This window comes from Macaca nemestrina, chromosome 18 (genome assembly GCF_043159975.1).
Source record: "Macaca nemestrina isolate mMacNem1 chromosome 18, mMacNem.hap1, whole genome shotgun sequence".
NCBI classification, from domain to species: Eukaryota; Metazoa; Chordata; class Mammalia; order Primates; family Cercopithecidae; genus Macaca; species Macaca nemestrina.
The window spans coordinates 88,783,730-88,799,500 of NC_092142.1; the positions used below are offsets into that span (position 1 = coordinate 88,783,730).

The 15,771-nt window shown below is 55.0% G+C and overlaps 1 protein-coding gene across 4 annotated transcripts in view; it reads left to right on the forward strand.

Moving 5' to 3' along the window:
• Positions 1-15,771, forward strand: part of LOC105488873 (spire type actin nucleation factor 2) — a 54,057-nt gene that overhangs the window by 15,167 nt on the left and 23,119 nt on the right. For all 4 annotated transcript variants that reach the window (XM_071085136.1, XM_011753377.3, XM_071085137.1 and 1 more), the window contains exon 2: positions 13,151-13,194. In XM_071085136.1, coding sequence (XP_070941237.1) covers positions 13,162-13,194 — 33 coding nt within the window. In that variant the 5' untranslated portion in view covers positions 13,151-13,161. The remainder of the gene's footprint in view (positions 1-13,150; positions 13,195-15,771) is intronic.

Below are 15,771 nucleotides of genomic sequence, written 5' to 3' on the forward strand. Positions count from 1 at the left end.
TGCCTCAGCCTCCCAAGTAACTGGGACTATAGGCGCCCGCCACCTCGCCCGGCTAGTGTTTTGTATTTTTTAGTAGAGACGGGGTTTCACCGGGTTAGCCAGGATGGTCTCGATCTCCTGACCTCGTGATCCGCCCGTCTCGGCCTCCCAAAGTGCTGGGATTACAGGCTTGAGCCACCGCGCCCAGCTGGCTGGTTTCTCAAATACATCTCAGACATGGTGCTGATGTGGGTCTGTGTGCTCTACGTGTGGCGAGGTGGGTGAGACGGCCCTTCCTTCTGTCACCTGCCCTCTTCACCCTGCTTGGCTGCTTTACACGTGACCCTATTTTTTGAATGTTTTTTCTTGTCAATTTTGGACGCTAAACTTTTTCTTTTTTTTTTTTGAGATGGAGTATTGCTCTGTCGCCCAGGCCGGAGTGCAGTGGTACGATCTTGGCTCAGTGCAAGCTCCGTGTCCCGGGTTCATGCCATTCTCCTGCCTCAGCCTCCCCAGTAGCTGGTACTACAGGCGCCTGCCACCATGCCCACCTAATATTTTGTATTTTTAGTAGAGACGGGGTTTCACCGTGTTAGCCAGGATGGTCTCGATCTCCTGACCTCATGATCTGCCCACCTCGGCCTCCCAAAGTGCTGGGATTACAGATGTGAGCCACCATGCCCGCCTGGATGCTAAACTTTTTCACAGGCAGGCCCCACTCTTTATGCTAGGATGCCCTACGTTGCTGGTCCTCCAGGTATCCCCTACCCTTCCTCCTGCCCCTTCCCCTTCTGCCCGGCTCTGAGGCCATCTGCCCCTAAGGCACCCCTCGGGCACTGGCTCTGGGGTTCTGCTGTTTCACAGCCCCGCCACACTCCCAGATTCCTGAGCCTTCCCAACCCATTCATCTCTCAGCCTGTGTTCCACACAGAAACACCCATAGTAGGCCGGGCGCGGTGGCTCAAGCCTGTAATCCCAGCACTTTGGGAGGCCGAGACGGGCGGATCACGAGGTCAGGAGATCGAGACCATCCTGGCTAACACTGTGAAACCCCGTCTCTACTAAAAATACAAAAAACTAGCCGGGTGCGGTGGCGGGCGCCTGTAGTCTCAGCTACTCGGGAGGCTGAGGCAGGAGAATGGCGGGAACCCGGGAGGCGGAGCTTGCAGTGAGCCGAGATCACGCCACTGCACTCCAGCCTGGGAGACACAGCGAGACTCCGTCTCAAAAAAAAAAAAAAAAAAAAAGAAACACCCATAGTAATCCAGGCAGCACTGGGCACCGCGTCCGGGTCTGAAGCTCTGCAGAGTGTGAAGCTCTTTCTTCCTCTGGTTCCCTCTCCCTCCTGCGCTGCACTGATGAGCAGGCCCCGGCTTCTTGTCCCCATTCCTTCTCAAGGCAGAGTGATGGCAGTGCATGCCCGGGTGAGGCGAGAGAGGGGCTCTGGGCCCAGGAAGCACCCCATGGTCACTGCCTGTGTGAAGGGGCATCCTTTTCACCCACGGAAGCCCCTTTGTGTGTCTGTGCTGGAGTCCGCCTTTGCCGAGGAACACTGTGGCCTCCAGCCCGCAGCCAGCGTGCCCGTTCTGCCGCTGGATCTGGGCTGGCTGGGCCTCCTCAGTGGCCAGGACTGTCTGCACCCTGCAAACGTGTGCATGTGAGTGTTTCGTTGTTTTCTGGAGATGGTGTCTGCAACTGTGCTGGAGAAAAGCAAGAACTGATTGGAAAGATGAAATTCTGCTTCCAGAGGAGATAACATTTTCCTCCTCCTGACTCTCCCCCTGGAAGCCAGGACACTTCTGGTTGGAATGCGTTCCTCAAACCAGGTGGCTTCTGTTAGCAGCTTCCTGACTCCTCACCAGAGCTGAGGGGCATCACAGCCAGCGTCACCTGCCCTTACGGTCCCCGGGCACCCTTGGAGTTCAGGCTCTGCTTCTCTTGCACTCTGGGAGGGGCACTCAGTCAAGACATGGTGTGGAGATGAGGCCAGGTACCCCTGACAGGAGGGAACGATGTTTCAGCACCCAGGGCGTTTGCAGGGCCGGGTTGAGCAGTGCCCTTCCGTTCTCTCGTTTGCTCCTCTAACAAAGGACACTGTTTGTTGTTGTTGTTGTTGTTGTTGTTTTCTTTTCTTTTTTTTTTTTTTTTTTTTGAGGCGGAGTCTCGCTTTGTCGCCCAGGCTGGAGTGCAGTGGCGCGATCTTGGCTCACTGCAAGCTCCGCCTCCCGGGTTCCCGCCATTCTCCTGCCTCAGCCTCCCGAGTAGCCGGGACTACAGGCGCCGCCACCACGCCCGGCTAATTTTTTTGTATTTTTAGTGGAGACGGGGTTTCATTGTGTTAGCCAGGATGGTCTCGATCTCCTGACCTCGTGATCCGCCCGTCTCGGCCTCCCAAAGTGCTGGGATTACAGGCTTGAGCCACCGCGCCCGGCCTGTTGTTGTTGTTTTCTGAGACGGAGTTTCGCTCTTGTTGCCCAGGCCGGAGTGTAATGGCATGATCTCGGCTCACTGCAACCTCAGCCTCCTGAGTTCAAGCGATTCTCCTGCCTCAGCCTCCCAAGTAGCTGGGATTACAGGTACCCGCCACCAAACCCAGCTAATTTTTTTTTTTTTTTTTTCTGAGATGGAGTTTCACTCTGTCGCCCGGGCTGGAGTGCAGTGGTGCGATCTCAGCTCACTGTAACTTCCACCTCCCCGGGTTCAAGCGATTCTCCTGCCTTAGCCCCTCGAGTAGCTGGGATTGCAGGCACCCACCACCACGCCCAGCTAACTTTTGTATTTTTAGTAGAGATGAGGTTTCACCATGTTGGCCAGGCTGGTCTCAAACTTCTGACCTCAGGTGATCTGCCTGCCTTGGCCTCCGAAAGTGCTGGGATTACAGGCGTGAGCCACCGCGCCCAGCCAAAGGCACTGTTTTGATTCCCATTTTACAAATGAGAAAACTGAAGTCCACAAAGGGAAATTAACCACCCAGGCGGTATCAGGGGCAGGCTCAGCTCAGGCCTCCACGGCCTGCTGGGCTTGAGAAGGTTTGCTTTTGTACCTCAGTTTCCTTCTCTGTGAAATGGGAGGGAGGAGCCGCAGCGGTGGTGTTAGCGTCTGTGCAGTCCTGGGGCACGCCCAGCTCCAGGAGCACTGGCCAGTGGGGGTGGCAGCAAGGGACCCTGCACCTCTGAGCTGGCTGGACCCGCCGCTGGGAGCAGCACGTGTGGGTCCAGGATCCTGCACCTCTGAGCTGGCTGGACCCGCCGCGGGGAGCAGCACGTGTGGGTCCAGGCTGCGAATCCTGACTGGATTCTCAGGGAGGGGTTCTGCAAAGTGCACCTGGTGGGGGCTGGGCACTCCTCCGTGCGCGTTCTTGGTGATGTAAAATGACCTCCGTCGCGGAGCCCCTCCATGTGGAAAGCGGGAGGAGGCTGGCCGCTGTGTGTGGGTGTGGGCCTGAGCTGGGTGTGTCTCTGTGTGAGCTGGGTTTGTTTGTAGATGGCATTCCCGATTTAGTCTAACCTCTGAGCAAGGATTACCTCACAGGAAGGCCGTCCTGCAGCAAATGTGTTTTCTTTATGGGGACGTCTGCGAAGCTGCCTGGGCTCGCGGCTGGCTGTCGTAGGCGACCCCAGTGAGCACAGCCCAGTGACTGTTCGCTGAGCCCTGGCTTGGGCAGTTGTTGCAAGTTCTGCCTTGTGCTTTCAGGCAAAGGCTTGGGATCCCCGTGCTACTGTTGAGATTCGGTTAAAGGTGGGGACGCGGCCCCGTCCTCACTGCCACCTTCCAGGCCCTCCTACACCGAGTCACCGCCAGCCTGATGTCCACAGAGAATAGTTTCTCTGCCCCAGATAGGAAAGAATCTGCTGTTTTTCTAATTCAGCAACAGAGGTATTGGAGTGCTGGTGAGAGCCGGCTCCCACAGCCTGTAGGGACTGGTTGGTCTGGTCCTGGGATGCGGCCCGGTTAAGCAAACATACCAGTGGGTCTCAGCACAGGAAGAAGGTTTCAGCCCTCATCGTTCACTCTGACTCCTCAGAGGGCGTTGGGACTCCAGATAAGGTTGAGGCCCCATTTAGGAGGAAGGCGGGCTGGAAACACACCTGGTAATTAGGCAAATCAGCTCGTGCCCAGGGAAGTCCAAGACACCTGGAGGAAGGGCCCAGCCTCGCCTGGCTTCTCTCTCCTCCTCATTCCAAAGACCCCTTCATTCCAGCACGTGTGTCTCTCTGGGACTGAGGAGCAGGAGGAGTACGTGGGAATAGTTTAAAAGGAGTGTATGGGCCGGGCGCAGTAGCTCACACCTGTAATCCCAGCACTTTGGGAGGCTGAGGCAGGTGGATCACCTGAGGTCAGGAGTTCGAGACCAGCCTGGCCAACATAGTGAAACCCCGTCTCTACTAAAAATACAAAAATTTGCTGAGCTTGGTGGTGGGCGCCTGTAGTCCCAGCTATTTAGGAGGCTGAGGCAGGAGAATCACTTGAACCTGGGAGGCAGAGGTTGTAGTGAGTCGAGGTTGCGCCATTGCACTCCAGCCTGCGCGACACAGTGAGACTCCATTTCAAAAACAAAACAAAACAAACATTGGTTATTCTCTTACAGTTTAACGGGTTGGGAACCCAGGATGATCTACCTTGTCAGGGGTCAGCACCTGGACCCTTACCTGCCGCCTTCAGCGCCTCTCAGTACACGCTCACAGGTTCTGAGGTTAGAACACAGACAGCTCTAGGGCCCGTGATTCTGCCGATTGCGGCAGGCTGGGGGTTGAGAATCTCAGGGAATGCCCACTACCCACTTCCAGATTCCTCCTCCAGTGTCTCCACGTATTTCCTTGTGTCTCCCTCTATTCTCCGTTCCATCTCATTTTAATGCATTTCAGGGAAGTTGTGGACAGTAGGACAGTTCCCCTAAATACTTCAGCCCGTGTGGGATTAAGCAGACACCAACATTTGTTTATAGTTATTTTCTTTTGAGGTGAAATTTACATACAGTGAAATGCAAGAATCCGGAATGTACATTCACCCAGCACCACCTTGACCTCTTCTGTGAAGCCTCGCCACCCCTGGAGAGCTGTTAAAAATATCCCCGGGCCGGGCGCGGTGGCTCACGCCTGTCATCCCAGCACTTTGGGAGACCGAGGCGGGTGGATCACGAAGTCGGGAGATCGAGACCACCCTGGCTAACCCGGTGAAACCCCGTCTCTACTAAAAGATACAAAAAATTAGCCGGGCGTGGTGGCGGCACCTGTAGTCCCAGCTACTCAGGAGGCTGAGGCAGGGGAATGGCGTGAACCCAGGAGGCGGAGCTTGCAGTGAGCCAAGATCGCACCACTGCACTCCAGCCTGGGTGACAGAGCGAGACTCCGTCTCAAAAAAAAAAAAAAAAAAAAAAAAAAAAATTCCCCTGGCTAGGCACGGTGCCTCACGCCTGTCATCCCAGCACTTTGGGAGGCCGAGGCAGGCAGATCACCTGAGGTTGGGAGTTTGAGACCAGCCTGACCAACATGGAGAAACCCCGTCTCTACTAAAAAAAAAAATACAGAATTAACTGGGCGTGGTGGCACATGCCTGTAATCCCAGCTACTCAGGAGGCTGAGGCAGGAGAATCACTCGAACTCAGGAGGTGGAGGTTGTGGTGAGCCGAGATCGTGCCATTGCACTCCAGCCTGGGTAACAAGAGTGAAACTCCAGCTAAAAAAAAAAAAAAAAAAAGAGGCCGGGCGCGGTGGCTCAAGCCTGTAATCCCAGCACTTTGGGAGGCCGAGGCGGGCGGATCACGAGGTCAGGAGATTGAGACCATCCTGGCTAACACGGTGAAACCCCGTCTCTACTAAAAATACAAAAAGAAATTAGCCGGGCGAGGTGGCGGGCGCCTGTAGTCCCAGCTACTCGGGAGGGTGAGGCAGGAGAATGGCGGGAACCCGGGAGCTGGAGCTTGCAGTGAGCCGAGATCGCACCACTGCACTCCAGTCTGGGCGACAGAGCTAGAGTCCGTCTCAAAAAAAAAAAAAAAAAGAAATTCCCGCACCCCAGATTCCAGCTCTAGGCCCCAGGAGTCTGTGTTTCCAAAGCTGCCCGGGCCGGCCCATCGTGTGGGTTCCGGAATTGTAGGTCTTCTCCCTCGAGCGGGACTCGAGGCTCCCTTATCGGGCCTGTTAAATCCAGATCCCAGTCCTGCCCTGGAACATCTGAATCTGACCTTCCCAGGTCAGCCAGAAAATCCGCACCTGTAGCAAGTTCCCTGGTCTGCCACTGCAGGGGTGAGGCACTCTACCCTCAGGGGACCCGGCTGGTGGTGAGGGGAAGAGTTGAGGTCTCCGTGTCAGCCCTGGAGCCAAGGCTAAGCCCAGGGTCAGACTCCGCTGGGTGGCCTTGGGCCAGTTCCTCACCCGAGTCTCTGGACCTCTTGGACTGGGATTAATGGCATGGCCACATCGTGAGGCCTGCGTGAGGGGTGCTCATTAGCCGGGAGAGAGGGCACCTTCTCAGGTAGAATCTGATGCTGTCACCTCTCAGCTGCTGGCTTTCTGCTGTGACCAGCAGTGGGGTTCCCTTGAGACACGCCAGGCAGGGGCTGGGTCGGGATCCCTGCAGGAGCGGAGAAGCTGGGGGTGTGGGGCACTGCTGAGGGCAGTTCTTTGGCCGAGACACATCTGCCCAACTTGGGTCTCCACACACACCGATGCCTGGCGTCCCGGGTTCTTGTTGCAGTGGGAGGACGCCCTGTGTCGGGGCTGTGTGAGCTTAAGGAAGGAGTGGGTCGGTCTCAGCCCAGGGATCAGCCACCGCCTCTGAGATGGGCACTGGTGGAAGTGAAACGCAAGAGGAAGCACATGGGTCCCGCGGACCCAAAGAGCACGCTCTGTTTGCTAAACAAACGCTCCCTGGTTTCGTGAGGGTGTTTCTCCCTCCGGGCTTCCATTTGCCTGCTCTCAGCGGCTGCTTTTTCTGTTTTCCTTTTTTTTTTTTTTTTTTTTTGAGACAAGTCTTGCTCTGTCGCCGAGGCTGGAGTGCCTTGGCTCACTGCAGTCTCCGCCTCCGGGGGTCAAGCAATCCTCCCACCTCAGCCTCCAGAGTGGCTGGGACCACAGGCGCACGCTACCACGCTCAGCTATTTTTTTTTTTTTTTTTTTTGAGACAGAGTCTTGCTCTGTCGCCCAAGCTGGAGTGCAGTGGCGTGATCTCGGCTCACTGCAAACTCCACCTCCCGGGTTCACGCCATTCTCCTGCCTCAGCCTCCCAAGTAGCTGGGACTACAGGCACCCGCCACCATGCCCGGCTAATTTTCTGTATTTTTAGTAGAGATGGGGTTTCACCACGTTAGCCAGGATGGTCTCGATCTCCTGACCTCGTGATCTGCCCGCCTCGGCCTCCCAAAGTGCTGGGATTACAGGCGTGAGCCACCGCGTCCGGCTGACAGTAACTTTTATGGTAGGTGGTGTCTCTGTTTCATCAGCGGGAACCAGGGAAGCACCGTGAGCCACACAGGCTGTTTGACAGCAGGTCTGTGTTTGCTCTGGACCGCCAGGCCCCAACCCTGAATTCTCAGACTGACGTGGGTGCTGCGGGCCTGCTCACTCTCAGACCTTGATTTCTTGACACTAGCACACCTACATGCTCCAAGTCGAGGTGCTGAGTGCAACCGGAGAGCGTCCCAGCAGTGCAAGGAGCGTCTTCTGTCTGTGCGCAGGCAGATGGCTCTGTCTCCTCCCGAGCTCAGGGGCCGCCCTCTCTTTCCCTCAGTGTGGGCCTTGGGCTTTCTCCACACAAAGGGCTCTCCTTCTCTTTCACAGCTGCCGGTGTCCCCGTGTGGGCGTCTCCCTGTGTCTCAGGTGGACGCGTCTGTGTTTCGAGTGTTAAACTGTTGGGAGGGGTGCCGTGGGTGTGTGGCCGGGTGCCTGTGCCTTCCACGAGTGTTGGCAGTGGGGGCCGGGGGACGCGTGATGGGAAAGTTGCTGCAGGGTGCCTGCTTTGGACTATTGCCAGTTCCTGTGTCTGCCAGGAATGGGTGTGCTGCGTCCCCCGGTCTGCCCTGGCCCTGGTGCTTCTGAGAGCACTCAGCCTGAGACCTGGGAAGGCAGGAAACCCCTCGAGGCCGGAGAGATCAGAAATGGGCTTCACTCACTGTCAGCATTTGAACCCCCTGGGGGCCATGCGTAGGGGTGGGCCCGGTGGAACCAAATGCTGTGGCCGCCTCAAGATGTGTGAGGTCTTCCTCTGGGGGTGGGGTGAAAAGGGGAGTTGTACCCCTTCCCATGCCGAGAGCATGGGCTCCCCCAGAGCCATCCTGTCCCGACTCCAAGCCTAAGAGAGTCAAGGGCAGGTCACCCTTGGGCCGAGCCAGGGGCCCCGGTGGCCTCACTGCTCGTCACTGAGGATCGTGCCTGTGTTGTGTGTTGTGTCTGCCACCTGACTTGTTATTCGAGGTAACGTCATGCGTGAGATTGAGTAGGAGTTGCCTCTGTCCTGCAGGTGAGGAAGTGAGGTCACAGGGGCAAGACAGCCAGCGCCAGTAGCCACAGGTTGGTGAGGATCCGACCTCCTCCTCTGTGCCTCATTCCCACCAAGCTCCTTGCCGGGCTGGGCTGGTGCCCCCAGGCAGATGGAGGCTGAGGCTGCCCGGTAACCTCTGTCCACTACCCACCTGCCCGCAGTGTGGGAGGACCTTCCTCTCGAAGCTGCTGGGGCATCTCCAGGCAGCAAATGTCCCATAGACATCTCCCTTCCGAATGAAACCTGTCTTCTTTCACAAGCACACACAGGTTGTTTCAGACTCCCTAGCATCTTTGTTCTACTCATTTGTTATTTTATACAAAAGAAACCTGAGTAAGGTGCAGTAGCTCACACCTGTAATCCCAGCACTTTGGGAGGCTGAGGTGGGAGGATCGCTTGAGCCCAGGAAATCAAGGCTGCAATGAGCCATGATTATGCCACTGCACTCCAGCCTGGGTGACAGAGCAACACCTTGTTTCCAAAAAAAAAAAAAAAAAAAAAAAAGGAAGGCCGGGCGCGGTGGCTCAAGCCTGTAATCCTGGCCCTTTGGGAGGCCGAGATGGGTGGATCACGAGGTCAGGAGATCGAGACCATCCTGGCTAACATAGTGAAACCCCATCTCTACTAAAAATACAAAAAAAAATTAGCCAGGCGTGGGGGCGGCACCTGTGGTCCCAGTTACTCAGGAGGCTGAGGCAGGAGAATGGCATGAACCCGGGAGGCGGAGCTTGCAGTGAGCCGAGATCACGCCACTGCACTCCAGCCTGGGCAACAGAGCGAGACTCCGTCTCAAAAAAAAAAGGAAAAAGAAACGCAAGTGGCTTTTCTTCTCTCACTGAGGCTGTGCTTCCCTGCAGGGAGAAAGAAATAGGCTCTCAGCTCCTAGAGGTGGATGGAAACCAGGTGTCCTGGTTCTGGCTCCCACCTCAGCGTGGCACTAACAGACTCAATGAGAACTCGGGAGTCCTCACTGCCTCCGTCTGCTCGCCTCTGGAGATAATTTTTTAAATAAGCAAAAGATGGTTTGTATAATCCTATGTGGCCACATTGGCTACGTGGTTGTGGCCACATTGGTGACGTGGTTGTGGTAGCTCTATGTGCACTTACATCTGAGTGTTCGACTGTGTTGCTTGCTGTGGTGTGGCCGTGCTTCGTGGCCCAGCTGCCCCATTTATTAGGGGTGTGGTCTTGGGTAAGTTTCTCAACCTGCCTGAGCCTTGGTTTCCTCATCTGTAACAGAATCATGGCACCAACCCTTGTAGGATGGCTGTGCAGATTGAGGCCACAGTAAATAAATTTTTTTTTTTTTTTTTTTTGAGACTGAGTTTTGCTCTTGTTACCCAGGTTAGAGTGCAATGGCATGATCTCGGCTCACTGCAACCTCCGCCTCTCGGGATCAAGCAGTTCTCCTGCCTCAGCCTCCCAAGTAGCTGGGACTACAGGCATGTGCCACTACACCTGGCTAATTTTGTATTTTTAGTAGAGACGGAGTTTCTCCATGTTGGTCAGGCTGGTCTCCAACTCCTGACCTCAGGTGATCCACCTGCCTGGACTTCCCAAAGTGCTGGGATGACAGGTGTGAGCCACCGCGCCCCATGGTAAATAATTTTTTTTTTTTTTTTTTTTTTTTTTTTTTTTGAGACGGAGTCTCGCTGTGTCTCCCAGGCTGGAGTGCAGTGGCGTGATCTCAGCTCACTGCAAGCTCCGCCTCCCGGGTTCCCGCCATTCTCCTGCCTCAGCCTCCTGAGTAGCTGGGACTACAGGCGCCCGCCACCGCGCCCGGCTAATTTTTTGTATTTTTAGTAGAGACGGGGTTTCACTGTGGTCTGGATCTCCTGACCTTGTGATCCACCCGCCTCGGCCTCCCAAAGTGCTGGGATTACAGGCGTGAGCCACCGCGCCCGGCTGGTAAATAATTTTTTAACACCTAGTTTTATAACATCTGAGCAAAGTCCTAGGCTAGGGCTCTGACTGCAAGGCCTCTGTCAGCCCCCAAGTCTCCCCCTGATAATCTCTCATCTCAGAACCAGAGACACCCCAAGTCTTTGCAGCTTAAATACAATTAGATTCATGAACATATATTTTTTTTTTTTTTTTTTTTTTTTTTTTTTTTTTTTGCGATGGAGTCTCACTCTGTCACCCAGACTGGAGTGCAGTGGCACCATCTCTGCTCACTACAGCCTCCACCTCCTGGGTTCATTAATTCTCCTGTCTCAGCCTCCCGAGTGGCTGGGATTACAGGCGTGAGCCACCATGCCCAGTCATGAACATTTAATTTTGGTACAACTCTTTTTATTAACATATGGAGTATTTGAACCAGGGGCTCAAACATTGAATTATTCCAACCAGAAGCTCCCCATGCACTGAGGACCTCGCCTGACATGGGCTTAGTCTGTGAAGGGCACTGAAGGGCCAGCTGGCCACCAGTCAGCCCTTCCCTGCACGAGTAGCCCAGGGCCCTGGTCTCTTCCAGGGAGCACCTTTGTTTGGGTCCAGTGTCTTCCACCTTCCCATTGCCTCGGCCCAATCACAGCTGCAAACTTGCTGAAAGCCCAGCTTGGGGCCAGGACTGCCCAGGCCCTGGGGACCTACCCCCCACTGTGGGCTGCTCGCTGTTTTATTAACTCCACTGATGCTGGGGGCGGATTGCTTTCCATCATTTCAATGGATCAGACTCCCTGTATCTTTGGCAATCTTCCTGGTTCTTGGTGGCATTTTGAAAATATTTGCAGAGGTAGCAGGTCCACTGAGCAGACAATTCCATGGCTTATATATACATACACATACATATCTTACCTCATTCCAGAAAGAATTTCAGGCAGCTGGAGCTCTTGTTCTAGCACAGTTCCACCCGCATGCCCAGTTCAAGGAAAGCTGCAGAAGTGGGTGGATTTTTTTTCAAATTTCACCCAGCACAGTGTCTTGGGAACCCCGGGGGAGGAGGGTTGGGGAGCACAGACCCTGGGGTCCCACAGCCTGGCCCCACTCCTGGCACTCATCAGCCTTGATACCTTGGAGCAAACAGACTCATCCTCCGGACCTCTGTTTCCTCATCTGTGAAATGGGAGTTGTAAGTAGGCACCTGCAAAAGGCAGGTTCGTTCCCCGGCCTCCCTCAGGGCCAAGTTCAATAAACAAAATACGTGAGATTCCGGCCTCCACCTGCATTTCCTGTGTTTCCACTCGGACTTGGTTCTCTAAGAAATCCCCAAATCAGGGTCTCGGTCAGATGCTGACTCACCCGCTCTGCAAAGTCACTCCCTCTGAGCCGGGGTTTCTCGTCTGACTGCTGCGATTTCGGGGGTGCACAACCTCCGTCCAGGCAGGTGGTGTGTCTCCTTTCAGACCACGGGATCTGTCCTGCGATTTCGGGGGTGCACAACCTCCGTCCAGGCAGCTGGTGTGTCTCCTTTCAGACCACGGGATCTGTCCTGAAGACGCTCCAGTGGATGCAGCTGCTGCCTTGCTGCCGTCTTTTTTTTTTTTTTTTTTTTTTTTTTTTTTGAGACGGAGTCTCGCTCTGTCGCCCAGGCTGGAGTGCAGTGGCCGGGTCTCAGCTCACTGCAAGCTCCGCCTCCCGGGTTCACGCCATTCTCCTGCCTCAGCCTCCGGAGTAGCTGGGACTACAGGCGCCCGCCACCTCGCCCGGCTAGTTTTTTGTATTTTTAGTAGAGACGGGGTTTCACCATGTTAGCCAGGATGGTCTCGATCTCCTGACCTCGTGATCCGCCCGTCTCGGCCTCCCAAAGTGCTGGGATTACAGGCTTGAGCCACCGCGCCCGGCCTTTTTTTTTTTTTTTTTTGAGACGGAGTCTCGCTCTGTCACCAGGCTGGAGTACAATGGCACGATCTCGGCTCACTGCAACCTCCGCCTCCCAGGTTCAAGCGATTCTCCTGCCTCAGCCTCCCAAGCAGCTGCGATTACAGGCACCCGCCACCGTGCCCAGCTAATTTTTATATTTTTAGTAGAGACGGGGTTTCGCCATGTTGGCCAGGCTGGTCTCAATCTCGGGACCTCATGATCCGCCCACCTTGGCCTCCCAAAGTGCTGGGATTACAAGGCGTGAGTCACCTCGGCCTCCCAAAGTGCTGGGATTACAGGAGTGAGCCACTGTGCCCGGCCTTCCCAAAGTAATTTTAAAATGTTTTGTAGCCACAGGGTCTTACTGTGTTGTCCAGGCTGGTTTTGAACTCCTGGCTGCCAGCGATTCTCCCACTTCAGCCTCTCAAAGTGCTGGGATTATAGGTGTGAGCCACCACATCTGGTCTCCTCCTCCTCCACTCTTGCTCGCAGCCAAGTTTCCCTAGGGGCAGCCTCCTGCTTTGCCCGGGACAGACTGGGACCCATTGGCTTCTCTCTAGCCCTGACTCCCCTCTGAGTGGTCACCATGGAGCGGGGCTGCTGCGTGGGGCACTGGGGGTCTGTCCGCCAGCTGACAATCCTCCTTCTGTGGGCAGGGGCTGCCTTGCTCTCCTGGCCCCTGTACCTGGGTGTCCTGCTTAGAGCCAGCTCGAGCTGGGCCTCATAGGTACGTGTCCAGATGACTGAGTGGCTGGGCCTGCTGTGAGCTTTCTGGTTTTCCGGCGGAGACTGGGGATGTGGCGTGTGTTCCTGAGGGGAGGTGGGTGGACAGCTATGTTTATCGGGGTCCTGGAGATGCTGACAAATACCTTAACTCCCACTTCTCTTACAGAACCCGCAACCATGGTGGTGCCACTAGCAAGCTCGGAAGCCCAGGTACTTTTTTAAAAATTCCAAATATTACTTGATGTGTATTAAAACATACCTGCTTCTTAAAATGTAAATTATAAAGCGTACGTAGTTATACAGTTGTTTCAGCGAGGCAGGGTACAGATAAAATACCCAACAGGCTTAATTGCAGGGACTCGATGAAACTCTGCTCACAGAAAGCAGACGGGGAGGAGACCACCAGGGTGGGGAGGGCCCCCGTGGGTGCTTCTGGCCGGGAGAAGAGGCAGTGGTATTGCCTCTTTCCATAGCTGGACAGATGAGGACCCCAGGTGATGTCTACAGGGCCGGCCTCCCAGACACAGAGCCAGAGTCAGGGTGAGGACCTCAGGTGCAAACAGGAAAAAATCAGCCTGATGACAGTGCCCAGAAACCCCACCCGACCAAACTCAGACCTCAGCACGGCAGTGCCTTCCTCTCCCACTCACCTGCCCTGAAGTCACATCTGCACCTTCATGTTTTATCTTTCTACTGCCTTTTTGGTTTTGTTTGTTTTTTTGCTTTTGTTCATTTTATTTTATTTTTTAATGAGCTGAAGTCTCACTGTGTTGCCCAGACTGGTCTCAAACTCCTGAGCTCAAGCCATCCTCCCACCTTGGCCTTCCAAAGTGCTGGGATTATAGGCATGAGCCACTGTGCCTGGCCTCTTCTTTTTTTCTGGAAACAGAGTCTCCCTCTGTCACCCAGGCTGGAGTGCTGTGGCGCGATCTCGGCTCACTACTACCTCTGCCTCCCAGGTTCAAGCAATTCTCCTGCCTCAGCCTCCCAAGTAGCCGGGATTACAGGCGCCCATCACCATGCCCGGCTAATTTTTGTGGGTTTTTTTTTTTTTTTTTTTTGAGACAGAGTCTCTCTCCGTCACCAGGCTGGAGTGCGGTGGCGCCATCTCAGCTCGCTGCAACCTCCGCCTCCCAGGTTCAAGCAATTCTCCTGCCTCAGCTTCCCAAGTAGCTGGGACTACAGGCACCCATCACCATGCCCGGCTAATTTTTGTATTTTTAGTAGAAATGGGGTTTCACCACGTTGGCCAGGATGGTCTCAAACTCCTGACCTCATGATTCGCCCAGCTTGGCCTCTCAAAGTGCTGGGATTACAGGCTTGAGCCACCACGCCCGGCCTTTTGTTTTTTTAAGACCTATACTCTTGTTGCCCAGGGAGGAGTCCAGTGGTGCGATCTTGGCTCACTGCAACCTCCGCCTCCCAGGTTCAAGCGATTCTTCTGCCTCAGCCTTCCAAGTATCTTCTTTTTTAAAACAGTTTTTCATACCCAAGTGAGATTAATTGTTTAAAAAAAAAAAAAGAAAACAGGTTTATTGCAAGACCTATTTATATATTATTAAACACAGTAGTATACCCAGCGTGGGTGTGACACAGACCAGAAGAGACTATATGTTCTGCTGTTGATCATTTAAAAATAATAATAAAACCAAAGTCTATGTCACCACCTGCAATGCTTGACAATTCAGTGATAAGACGCCTTCCACCGTGGAGAAGCTCGGGGCGCTGATGTTTAGACAGCATCCCGTTCAGGGTTGCTTGGCAGCTCTGTGGAGATGGCGTTGTGCTACACGCAGTTTCCTGGGACGTGAGTGGGGGCCCGTCTGGGTGGCTGTGTCTGGTTGTTCGTCATTTGTCTCACTGTTGCATAATACGCGGGACAGTTTACCTTTCCGAAGTCCAGGACTCCAGGGCTGGGAGGCAGGGCTGGCCCTGCTGTCCTGAGTCTCCAAACAGAGGTGCAGCTGCTGCCTACCGCCTGGAAGACGTTCCAAAGGGGGTCTGCCGTGGCACCTCTTAAACGTTTGGTATGAGAGAGCTTGGTAGGCGGAGATGCAGCCTAGACTGTCTGTCTCAGAGGCGCACACATGAACCTGATCGCCCTGTCCCCAGGAAGAGGGCAGAGGAGCTCCTTAACGTCTCGCTCCTGGATTCCATGAAATGACTGCACAGCCCCTCAGTTACTGGGCAGGCGTCCCAGGCTGGCAGTACTGCCCACCGGCTGCCCCAGGCCTGCACCTGCTGTGGGCGAGTGGAGGTGAAAGGCCCTGAGACTGGCTGCCCGCCCAGAATTTTCCTTACGGGAAAGCAAGCTTTTTGCTTTTCAGAGAAAGTTTCCAGTGACCTGGGCACAGAAGAGCTTTTATGGACGCAGCCTTCAGATAAGAGGCTCGGGTTGGAGTTAAGCCTTTTGCCAATGTGGTCAGGAAAAGCAGGGAGTGGCCCAGAGGGGCTGGGTGCCGCTCTGCAGTTAACCCTTCCCCCGATGTGGTCAGGAAAAGCAGGGAGTGGCCCAGAGGGGCTGGGTGCCGCTCTGCACAGGGTGGCGTCGGGGGCTCTGCTGCTTCCTTCCTCTGTCTGTCCTGCGCCACGAGGCAGAATCGGAGCCACATGACCAGGGACAGCAGGAGCTGAGGCCAGCCCCACCCAGAGCGGGTGGGAAATGCACTTCCTGCCACGCTGTCCTTCCTTGCCCTTCCCTCTGGGGCCCAGAAAAGAACTGCTGGGAATTTGTGTTAACAGAGGCTGTTGCCAGTTGGCTTCCCCACACCCCGCCCTCTGTTTGTC